This window comes from Dreissena polymorpha, chromosome 7 (assembly GCF_020536995.1).
Source record: "Dreissena polymorpha isolate Duluth1 chromosome 7, UMN_Dpol_1.0, whole genome shotgun sequence".
Lineage (NCBI taxonomy): Eukaryota > Metazoa > Mollusca > Bivalvia > Myida > Dreissenidae > Dreissena > Dreissena polymorpha.
Genome location: NC_068361.1, coordinates 7,547,287 through 7,560,510, shown reverse-complemented (window position 1 = coordinate 7,560,510; position 13,224 = coordinate 7,547,287). Strand labels below are relative to the sequence as shown.

At 34.6% G+C, this 13,224-nt stretch overlaps 2 protein-coding genes across 2 annotated transcripts in view; both read left to right on the top strand.

Moving 5' to 3' along the window:
* The window catches only part of LOC127838358 (uncharacterized), a 372,916-nt gene that overhangs the window by 64,945 nt on the left and 294,747 nt on the right, over nucleotides 1-13,224 (top strand). The window lies entirely within an intron of this gene.
* Nucleotides 12,204-12,587, top strand: LOC127838198 (fibroleukin-like). Its single transcript, XM_052365790.1, has one exon. It carries the CDS (start codon nucleotides 12,204-12,206, stop codon nucleotides 12,585-12,587), a length of 384 nt encoding a protein of 127 aa, XP_052221750.1.

Genomic DNA, 13,224 nt, shown 5'->3' with positions numbered 1-13,224 from the left:
GCAATTTACACTTTTTGACGGATTCATCTTCATCTTATTATCTTTAACTTAACGATATTCGATTAAGTCAGCAGATTTAACAGCGTTTAGATTTAACAACATCATGGCAATATTTGAATGTGGTCATGACAAAGGCTCAGGCTATAACAAATTGGGAACCACAAAGATCGATGCAGATAATGCCATGAAACAAGGGATAGTTTTGATCTGAGACATACATTTTTTAGTTTTCTGGTGTATCATGCTTCAATCCATGGCAGTGCAATTAATTACGAATCGATGACAGAAGGGGATGATGAGACCAATACAGATTTAGTTGACCAAAGGAACCTGCGAAAGGTCCCATGAAGCTACATGATGTACTTTGGGCAGAATATAGTACCACTGTACGGCTGCGCAATACAAGTTGTGCTTGTTCTGACTGTTTTAAAGGAGGATTGTTTAAGTATCGTTTCGACCCAGCAAGCGCAGCTCCTGTCTAATTATTCATTTTATTATGATTTAACCTTTGAGTAGAGAGGTATTTGCTCTATCCAAAATCTACATTTAACGCTTTTTGATATGTCAATACTTAACATGCATTCAAAAAGATGTAATACTCATAATGTAGACTCATTTGATACCAATACGCTTAATTAAATCTTAAGATGAAAACTACCCTCGGTCATGCTAAACCCTCATACATCAAACTCATGCTCCACACATAGACAATACCCTCATGCTCCACCCACAAACCACATCTTCTTGCTACACCTACATATATTATCCTCATGCTCCATCCATAAAGCACACCATCATGTTCAACCCACATACCTCACTCTCATGCTCATCCACATTATCCATCCTCATACCTAACCTGCATGCACTGACCTAATGCTCCACCCGCATTACCCACCATCATGCCACACCCACATACCTAACCTACATGCACTACCCTCATGCTCAACCCACATAACCTACCCTCTTGTGCCATCCACATACCCCACCCTCATGATCCAACCAAATAACCCCCCATCAAGATCCAACCAATACCTAACACGAACACACCACCCTCATGCTCCACCCATATAACTCACCCTCATGCTCCGCCCACATACACTACCCTCATTCTCCATCCACATAACCAACCCTCATGTTTCACCCACATTGCTAACCCTCATTGTCCACCCACATAACAAACCCTCATGATCCACCCACATAACTAACCCTCATTATCCACCCACATGCCCAACTCTCATGGTCCATCGAAAAACTAATCCTCCTAGTCCACCCACAAACCCCAACCTCATAATCCACCCATATGCCCCACACTTATGATCCACCCACATAATCCACCCTCATACTCCAACCACAAACCCCTTCTAATGCTCCATTTGCACACCTCACCCTAGACCACCCTCATGATCATCAATATAACCCACCTACATGCTCCACACACATACTCCACCCTCATGCACCACCAACAATACCCACCCTTATTCTTAGCATTGAACACATTAATTGGATTTATTCTGTAATAATGCTCCCATCCTAAGTCAGTATCCTACTTATAGCATATAGTAATTGCCTACTATGTAATCCTGCAACTTAAAGCAATTTGATGTAAACAGCAGTACAAAATGGAAAATCTGTTGTCACGGGCAGCAAGTTTCTGAATGTGGGATCGCTTGTTTCAGTGTTTCCGCGTTTGAAGGGTTGGTGTATGGGTCAGGATACAGCTTGGACGATATGGTCTGGGTGCTCTTGAAGGGGAACAGTAGAGTCTGCGCACTGGGAACTGGAAATAGACAAATAGACTTTGATAACGAAACAAAGACAGTTCAACTTCCACCTCCTTTACCACTACAGGCAATACAAAATAAGAAGAACATAATTCATCATATTATATCACATATTTGGGGACCAAAGTACTATATATAAACAAGTCAAGGTCCTGGAATCTAACACCTAACCGACATCAAGAGCAATTCTTCAAGGCAGACAAGAATCCGAAAGACAACTGGTTATTTTTTACCCAAGGTATGCAAGAAATATTGCCTTTAGTCTTTCGCGTACCTGTTTGTTAACAATAACATAATGCGTAAGCTTTATTTGTTAAACAAGATGAACAGTTGGAGAATTTAGCAAATAAGAATGTCAACTTGCATATTAAACGGCAATAAAACCATATTTGAACAAAAAAAATAACTTCGTATTTTCTACCGAAAAGTATGCAAAATGATTGCTTTTATTATTTAGTGTCTTTTTGAAAATTATTACATCATTATTGAACTATAATTGGTGAAAAGATAAACAATAAGTACATCTAGCACATATGACTAGTGACTTGCATATTTAACGGTCGTAAATATATAATTGAACAAGAAAATAAGTTGATATTTTCTTGCCAAAAGTAAGCCAAAAAATTCTTCGGTATACCTGTTTGCAAATAACAACCTCTTAAGTAATCTATTTTTGTTACACAAAATTAACAGTTAGAAAATCAAGCACATACTTATTTAAACAGCCATATTTTAAGCCTATAACCTACATTATAATTAGGATATTACTGCTTCCTACCTCAAAATATGCAAGAAATGTAGCTTTTAGTCTTTGCTTGCCTGTTAAAAAGCATAAACATAATAACGAAATAAGCATGGTATGTTTGCTGAATTAAGATAACTAGTTGGGAAAAAAAGCACATAAGATCACTGACTTGCATATTTTACAGAAAACAATGCTCCTTTTAAAAAACGACTGTCTGGTAACAATTACATAAGTTAGCTATATTTGTTGTAAAAGATGACCAGTTAAGAAATTAAGCACATAAGAATATTGACTTGCATGTTTTACGGCATAACCCTTAAATCCCCACTTTAACAAAAAAATAACTATTTTCTAACAGAAAGTTTACAAGATAGATTGCTTTGAGCATTTAAGTACCTATTTATTAACCATGATATTGAAAGTAAGCTATATTTGTTGAATAAAGTAACCCGTTTGAAAATTAAGCACATTAGAACAGTGACTTGAATATTTTACGGAAAAAAATCCACATTTTCACACGCAAAAAACTAACCCAAAGAAGGCAAGAAACATTCTTTTTAGCACGTACGATTGTAATCAATGCATTATACGAATGCCATACTTTTTAACAAGATGAACAATTGAAAAGTTAAGCACATACAAACTATTGACTTGCATATGTTAGGGTAAAAAACACTTTTTGACAAGAAAATCAATTTTTTCTATGCCAAAATATGCAAAAAACATTGCTTCAAGCATTGTAAGGTGTGCTTTATAAAGAATAACTTTATAAGTACACTATATTTGTTTAATAAGATGAACTGTGAGACAGTTAAGCAAGTAAGTATATTGACTTGCACATTTTACACCTATAAATCCACATTAAAACCAGAAAATCACTATTTTCTTACCAACAGTGTGCAATAAAGATTGTTTTCTGTATTTTACTGACTTCTTATAAACAATAACTTCATAGGTGAACTATATATATTTTTTAATAAGATGCACAGTAAGAAACAGTTTGCATATAATAATTTTGACTTGCATATTTAACAGCAAACATACAGATTTTAATAAGAAAATAAATAACTTTTGCACTATTGAAAAAGTGCAAAAAACACACACAGTATTTATTCTTTTCATGTCTGGTTTGCCTATTTCATTGAATTCAAGTAATATGTGTTGCCAAATGTAAACAGTAGGGAACATGCAGTGCATAATAAGCTTTACTTGCATTTTTACGGCCTTATTTCCTGATTTTAATAACATATAGAACATTGTAAACCTCCCTGTATGGAACAAGCTTTGACTAAAGTCTGTTTGTGACCAATTACATTGTTATTAAGCTTTCATTGTTAAATAAGATTTATAATTGGAAGTATTTAGCGTATTAGAAGCCTGACTTGTAAATTGTACGGCCTAAAATACACATTTAAACAAGAAAATAGCTCACATAAAAATAGTTGCATGCTTTATATTACTCAAGTACAAACACAACGTTATTTATACATTAATTGAGTGTGAAGAAAACTCGACAACTCATGAAACAAATATCTGGAGCTCAATTCAAAAGTCAATCGGTACGTCCGAAAAATTCGAAAATTAGTCGACCCCGAATTCCATGATTTCTTTGCCCTGTTTAAATAATTCGTTTTATAATATATGGATCGAACATTAATAGAAGAACCTTACATTCGACAAGACTGTGTTAATCGTCTTACATATAATAATTTATTAGGCGGTATGAACATAAATTTAAGTAATCTTTCAAGGATATAATAATTAAATGAAAACAAGCCACATATAATTCATACTCAATACTGCAAAACCATTTATATTAGTTTGTGTGAAATTGAGTTCCTAAGAAAGCACTTTCATGAACATGATATCTCTTTTCGGTACGTTTAATTCACATTTTACGTCTAAAGATTGTTAAAACCGTGTTTACTATGAATGCTTAATTATCACTAAGCGTGCATGGTCCAGGTTGAACCGCTTAATGACTTGGTCTCTTTTTGGATACATGGTTTGTAAATGATTGCAAAATATTCCAAAATTGTTCACATTTAACCTTTATGCAAATTCAACAAAACCTGCCATAATACACATAGACAAATGAGAATGGCAAGCTGGAATCAAATACATGTTGGGGAGGTAAAGTTGTCGCCTGGAAATTCACCATCGGTGCCATGATTTCAAAGACCGAGATTTAAACCATTGGACGGTTCTGAAAAAAATAAACATAAAGTACGAAATACTTGTACTTAGTAGTAATACTATTAGTTATATGCTTCCTTAAAATATACCTTATTGTAAACTGAACTACTTTATTCGGCATAAGGCTCAAAGTTCAAATTCTTACTATATCGTAACAACGGTTAAGTTAAAATGGGAGTTTGTTTATTCCATTTCAAATAGTTTTTTTCCGTTTTAAAGTGAGCGTTTAGCTCTAATAAAATACACTAATAGTGATAGGTTACGTACATAAATGAAGTATAAACGAATCACTTGATGTGTGTACCGCTAAAAACAGATGCATATACTGGTATGGGCATTATGTTGAAATAAACATAACAAGGCGTACACACACCTCCAAATTTGTATTTATGAATGGCAAAATACATACCGTACGCAGTATACATATTTTCCATGTTAACTTTGAGTCGGAAAACAGACCATTTTACTATTAATTTTATGACGAAATACATGTATTATACATCTTTATACAAATATCCGTTCAGAATTTCAAAAAATGAATGTGTTTACGGTTAAGAGGAATGTCCATTTAGAAATTAATATACCTGATGGTCAAAATATTGCTATATTCTATCAAATATTTCCCTTGCACAACGCCCGACGGAGCTTCTCGGCGAGATATTGCAAGTCAGGCCCTCGCGTCTCCATTTGAGAATACACGACTTTGAAAAACAATTGATAACAACGACTTTGTCTAAGACACTTTACCCCCCGCCCCTTACAATGTCATTGTTCAATCATCTCGAGATTGTTTTGCGGTATTTTTAAAATTGATTTTTTCAACTGTATCCATATAAAGGAGGCTCTGAATGAGAATTGACTTCATGAATGGTTAAGCAGTGCAACTTAAAGAATGACGTCGATCGCACTGTCATTCGTGTCATACGGTATCGTGGGATAGACTGTTGTAAAAAGCGATTAAGCGTTGAATTAAATAACAGAGCGGCGTAGTTATTTGAAAAAGGCTTTACAGCTAAACAAATTATGCGTAACGGAACAGTCATAAGATACAGGTAAAGGGCGTCATTCATTAAAAAAACACATATTGTAAACAAAACTGTACATTTTGAACAGTTGATAAATCGATCATATGTTTCAATCGCATAATTATTCTAGAAAATATCTACATTAAAAAAGACACAAAAGTACGCAATCTAAACGTAGCTAGTTTCAAACAAAATAATAAAACAGTTAAACGCAGTCGAATATGCATTAAATGAACATCCGTTCCAGATTGTTCAGAATGATTGATGTAAATGTAATATTAATCCATTCCCACACACTGGTTCTTTCACATTGTCATAAGCATCACAATGCAGAATGTCGTGCATTTACATAAATATTCACATTGTCAAAAACATGCTTTATAATTAGTTGATGTGGTAACATTGATGGCACAGTAAACGCTAGTTTAATGGTAGGAACGAATTTTTATGTAATGCTTCTGATGCACATGAGTAAGAGTTGTGTTCAAAAACATATCTTCTTTTACGATCTACCAGTCTGCAAATGTCGGTACAAGCATTCGTTTTAATCAAATATTAGAAAAAATATGTTTATTCGAATATTATGCTTTAAGTTAAGAAGAAAAAATCCCCAACTGTTTGATTTTGCCCCAACGCCTCATTAAATAACAATTTATTTCCAGTACATCATCTCGTAAACAATTCACGATAAAAGATTCAAGTCCTACACTTGGCGCACTGCCTACGTTCTGTTATGAACGATTATTTACCAAGCAGATATTTACATCGAGGGTAGACGATTGTTTTCATTTCAAATGCCCTGAAATAAAGAATATGAAACAGGGTTAAAGTGTTCATCAGTAACGATGTCTCATAAGGCAAAGTTGGCTGGCCTTTCATTGAAAGCGAAAGCACTCCACTAAACAAACCCTTAACATAATGCGCATTCATATAATATAACTTTCACGCAACACTATCAGTGTTGTTAGGCTAACATGTGCATATTTATATTCACACTATAACACTATTAGATTAGAAATATGGCTGTGTGTTTTAATATAATTATATTATCATATACCTCTTTACTATAATCAAACGCACATTATCGACTGAATAAATGCCAACTTTCCTAGGAAATATCGTATGATATATGGAAAATGTCAGAAAAATCTTTTAAGTGGTAAAAATCTTGTCAATTGTGTTATTTAAAAGACTTCGTTGATAGATACTTATGCCTTATGCCTGTGTGGATATTATTCGGTCGTTTAATCAGAACTTTGTAAAAGTCAGATTACTAAAAACTCAATCAACCGTTTAATAATAATTGTCGGTACGAGAATTTTGAAAACGTGTTTAATTTTGAATAGGTAAATAATTTATTTTACTAATACAGTTTTGTTAAATTAAACACCTACCTGGGCCCAGTTGCTCAAAGCATCGTTAAGTCTTAGCGGACCGTTAAATGATAACGGGCCTGTTAAAATCAGCGTTAGCGTTAACATTGGGTTGCTAAAAATAACGCTGGCTTTTAACGGCAAGTTTAACGTCAGTTTCTGCCGTTAACTTTAATTGAGGTTTAAAGCACAATTAAACAGTTAACGCTAGGTTTCAAAATGGCTGCTATAGCTGTTCTGCCATTTAGGAAACCAAAGGAATTTCGATTGTCACATCATCTTGATGAATTAACTAGTGAAGAGTTTATTGCACGTTATCGTTTTTCTAAGAATGGAGTCTCTTTCTTGGAAAATCTTCTTAAGGACAATTTGCAACGGCAAACAAACAGAAACCATGCGCTGACATCATTCCAACAAATCCTCATAACATTGAGATTGTTTGGTACTGGAGCATTTTATTCAGTCATTGGAGACACTCTAGGATTCCACAAATGTACGGTATCTAGAGTTGTTGAAAATGTAACGGATGCCATCATCAAGCACTTGCACGAGTTCGTTGTGTGGCCATCACCAGCGGAGAAGGAAAGAGTTAAACAAGGCTTTTATGCAGTTGCTGGATTCCCGAATGTAATTGGCTGCATAGATGGAACACACATCCGCATTCAGGCACCTCATGATGATGAAGCTTCATATGTAAATCGGAAAGGCTTTCACAGCATAAATGTCCAAGCTGTCTGTGATCATCAAGGTAAACTTAATGCTGTTTTATTGTTTCCATTGCACATATATATATATCATCTGAAATGAATAAATAAATGCATTTAGGTCATGTGCTTATTTGTTTGTACTTGTAGATTTTTATTTGCAAAATCAGCGTTCATATGAAATGTTTTGTAAGCATTGTTAGCAGTGAGATATCTAAATTAATCAAGTAAAATACTAAGGATATTATAAATTTATATCTTATTATTTAATATGTAAAATAAGTTTTACATGTACAACTTACCTGTTATTATTTTTCTTTATCATATGTTTGAACGTTTATTTTTTGGTGCAAGGTTTTAATGGTAATATTAAAAACATGAAAGATAATTTATTGTAGCATTTTAAGAGTTAAAACGGTCGTTAGTTAAAACGGGTTTCGAAAGGGGTAAATTATGCCTCATCTTAAATAACTTTAAGGTGTCACAATCAAATACAAAGCCTTCGTGTTTATGTATAGTTTGTGTGTGATACAAGGAAATTTACAAGTGTCAATGCCAGTTGGCCAGGGTCATGCCATGACAGCCACATCTTCAGGACGTCGGGTCTATGTGCAAAGCTGGAGCGGGAGCATACAAACTTTGCAGATGGTGTGCTGTTAGGAGATAGTGGGTATGTTAAACGTGTTTTAGCTAAATAAAACTTATTGGTATATATTCAATGGAAAATAGGATAGAATAGTATTAAGTTATCACAGAAATAAAATTTTATCTAGTGCGTGGCTCGAGTTTGCAACTTGCTTTACAAACTGATCTGATCTTTCTGACTCACGCACAATTAACGCCTCCTGCAATTTAACTTTGACGCAGACTTCCTGATATTCCTACCTATAACATCTGGCCTCATATAGGTCACCCCAAAGGAAAATTGCGCCCGCTGCGGATCTCGAAGTACATGGAGTTTACATATATTTTAAATACAGCATTCTTATCAGCATTTGATCATTAAATAGTACGTAATATAATTATCACAAATAATAATAGTAAATACTGATAGTAGGAAAAGTGTGATTGGAGAGGCAGCAACTACTACTTAAGGAACTAGCCATTATATTAGTAACTACTTTTAGTAGCATTAACTACAATTAGTTAAAGTCAAAACTCTCTTAATTTCAACTGGGGGCTGCATGGGGTTTGATTTAGCTATTTTGTGGCAGTGTGAGCATTTAGAAACATTATTTTATATACCTTGACTGCTCCGTTTGTTCAACTGTTCCCACAGCGGGCGCAACTGTGGTGTTGGACAGAAAGTGACGACCATCTCTAAAAATAAACACAACACCATCAGAATTGTGTGTAACCTTTGCAGCTCACGACGGTGAAAATAAAACTCATTCTGTAACCCGCAAATGGCGCAATGCCATGTGTCTAAGCGAGTGTCATTGTGAGAAATTGGATACTTATTGGACATAATTTCACATGAAATGGTGAGTATTATTGTTGCATTATGATTTGTGAATGTTTGTATGCAGTTTGAAATATCACATCAATAAAACTTGACTTAATTGTTGGTTTAAACAGTGTTGAACATGGGAAAAACCCTGTTTCTATAATTAGCATATATCAAAGCAGACGGCCGTTGACATTTCATTTTTTACTTTTTATTAATTGTTTCAATTGGTAGTTTTTAAATGAAATATTAAAAAAAAAGATTGTTAGAACAAACCAGCTTCATCGCTGTCCAATCCTCCAATAATCCCATTGAAGGATGCCGAATCTTTATACATTTCGGCGATCCGAACTTTTTGTTCATCGGCGACAGCTGTCAGTGTCAGGGTCCCTCCGCCCGTTTTACGCCGTTCTAACTTTTCACTGGCAACTGCTGCCTTGCTCTCTCTTTTCAAGTTCTGCCACTTATTACTACATTCATCCGCAGTTCTAACTGCAATTCCTTGTGCAGAAATAACTTCAGCAATTTTCGTCCACATATCTTTGTTCATTTTATTATTTACAATGTTTGAAAATTTATTAGTTAATATTGAAAATGTCTTCTCATCTTTTACCAGCTCTTCCAATTTCAATATTTCTGTATTGCTAAAGTTAATGCTCCTTTTCTTTCTTTTAATTTCAGGTGAAGTCACTGAAGATGCGTCTGCTTGGGATGCCATTTTGGAATTGGATAACAGGAACAGGAAGTGGAAATTTGGAATGGATTGTGGGATTTAACATGGATGTTAAAGTCTTAACGCTGCGTTAATTAACGCTAGCGTTAAAACTTGTTGAGCAACGTGAAGTTAACGGCTGATAAAATTACGCTGCGTTAGGGTACTTAACAGAGGTAAAGCTTAACGGTAATGTTATCTTAACGATGCTTTGAGCAACCGGGCCCAGGTGTTATAAGCAAGACATGATCAATAGTAGAATGCTTAAAACGAGTTTATACGATTTTAATGTTAACATTTTATTTTCGCAATCTCTAAGTGGTGGCATCAATCAAATGCTGTTTACTTAAATAAAATGTATAACGAATATGATAAAGTCAATACCGATATAAAAGGCACAACCGGGAAATACTTTTTTTCTGCAGCTATGTATTTTTTAAGTTTTTATTTTATAAGTAATAAGATGGTATGTTTTCATTTTAATGCATTATTACTTTATGAAACATTGTTGTACTAAATTGCATATTATATATTTATAATATTAATAAGATTCATTACTGTACAGAAGAACGTTGTTCCGAAATAAAACACTGATGGTAAATTGTTTAGAAAATGGAAATGACTTTCAAAATGTTACGTCGTTTTTCAAATCGATACAGTGTCATTTGTGTAGATCACGGTTTATAACAAATTGTATTGTTATATATAGCATGTTTGTTACTTTTCTGAGCTGCGAAAATGCACAACGGATGATTGTTTAAGACAATATTTTTTGTCAAAACTTTTTGTTAACCTGGTTGTCATATAAATCAGTTTATTTATATTTGTGCTTACAAATTACTATCGCAGTTTCTCAGTTTTACGACATTATATAAAGAGGCTACTTTAAACTATATGAGTCGCGGTCTGAGATAAGGGGATTTAATGTCGCCCTATATAAAATGTCGCCCTAGATAAGCCTGTGCACTCCTCATAGGCTAAACTGGGACGACACTTTCCTTTTTATGATTTGTTTGTTTATAGACTGCACTGGCTGATCTCAGACGACACTTTATGCACATGCATTAAAACCATGTTTCTAAAAGCGCGTCTCATATGCACTTTCATATTCTACCTTTTGTCTAGTAGCAAATATGTTTCGAAGTAATTTGCAGGAAACGGAGTCTGGTATACGTTAATATCAAATTACCAAAACTCGTATCTTGATTAGTTTGTTGCCTAGCACCAGATTGTGCAATACAGAGATAACATCCAACACTCGAGCAAAGCAACTCTATTTCAGTGCAAATGTGCAGTAGGAAATAGACTGTCGGATATATTTAAACCGTGCGCTGCTTGTGCCTCGTTGACGTGGTATCCGTATAATTACTACGTTTTACACGTATGGTTTATACAAAACAATGTTGCATTTGAAAAACAAAAAGTTATTGTACTTGATTTGTTTGGTTGGTTTTCAAACTATTTCTTCTAACTTTTTGAGTGAAGCATCGTCATCACGAATTTTGCAAAGATAAACTTGAAAACGGCGTATTCAGGCTTCAAAATGATATCATTGACGACTTAAGAGATGAACTGCGTGATCTTCGAAAGGATCTGAAAGCAGAAAGATAAAATAGAAGGGAAGACATTTCTACACTTTCTTACATGCTAACGGAAACTTCGGAACATGTTGTTAGAAACACAAATATAGAAGGTTCTAACGCGCATCAAGGTTCATTTGATTGTGGAGCTATGTTGGTTAAAATTGACAGTGTAATGAAAGTGTTTAAAAGAGAAAAATCCCAAAACGTAATGCTCCTAAAGGCATTTAACGAAATAAAAAAACAATATGAAGACATTGATTTTAGATTAAACAGTGCGGAAAGATATTTACGTTCAGAAATAGACACCATAAAAAATGAAACGAACGCGGATTTGAGCGCAGCGCAAAAACTAGTAAACGATAGCTATATCGTCTGTAAACAAGATATAAATTATATGCGTGCATACTACAACGACGGATTTATTCATTTAAATGAGTCATTGGCAAATCGCTCTCTGGATACTTTACAGGTAATATCTCGGATAACATCAGATATTGCCAATGTTAAAACGTCAAATGAAATTTTGAAGAACGTCAGTGATGAAATCATATGGCGTCAAAGTAAATACATAAATTATTGTGATGGTGTTGCGGTGAGTGGTGAATACATAATACATCACAGTTCGTACCAATATGGTATGAAGGTATATTGTGATGTGGACTCCAAGAACAAGAGCTGGATAGTTATTCAGAGAAGAATGGACGGGTCTGTAAATTTCAATCGCAGTTGGGCCGATTACAAAGCTGGCTTCGGCAACGTGAGAGTCGAATTCTGGTTTGGCAATGAATATATCTACCAGCTGACTAAGGACAAACCGAGGGAGCTGAGGATTGATATGGAGACGTTCGATGGACGAAAGGGTTATGCATTGTATTCTGCCTTCAGTGTTGTATCTGAGTCTGGGAAGTATAAGCTCCATGTGGGCGGATACACTGGTGACGCAGGGGACGATTTAGAATCGTATCACAATAATCAGTCAGCATTCACTAAAGGTGCACTTTTATTTTTGAAGATACTATAATACAGGGTATCGGAGCCACCAGTAAAAAGTACATTTATTATTCGTGTATCGCCTTCGCAAACGATGTTACTAAACTTTAAAAATGATATGTATTTACAAAATTGTACTAAAAGATATGTGCTGTTACATATCGACATTAGTTTCTAATAAAGTATTTTACAAACATATACAGAATATAACAAACGCCGCTGACAAATGATAAAATGGTCGTGCATGATGGTCATTTTGTCATTTATACGTAAATCATGCTTCTTCAATTAATCAATTCAGTTTTTCTGGGTAATCATATGAACAATGTTTAAGTACTCACAGACAGACAAACGTAAAGTAAACCGTCAATATGCGATAAAACAAAAAACTGATAACTTTTCAAAAAAACAATAGATTTATCAGAAATGGTCAGACCACTCATTTGTTGCAATAAGTGGACACGTTTGCTTATTTCGTAACTTGTAAAAAAAGACTCGTAATGTAAGGGCAACATATATTTCGCATATTGCGCGTCGTATCAATTCTCTAATAACATGTCACACTTATTGTGACAGACGTAACAACGTGCAAAGTGCGAAAGAAGAAATAATGTATATGCATACAGTGAAGCTATTTAAGCGTTAGTGTTGGTGTGTTTCTTGCAAAC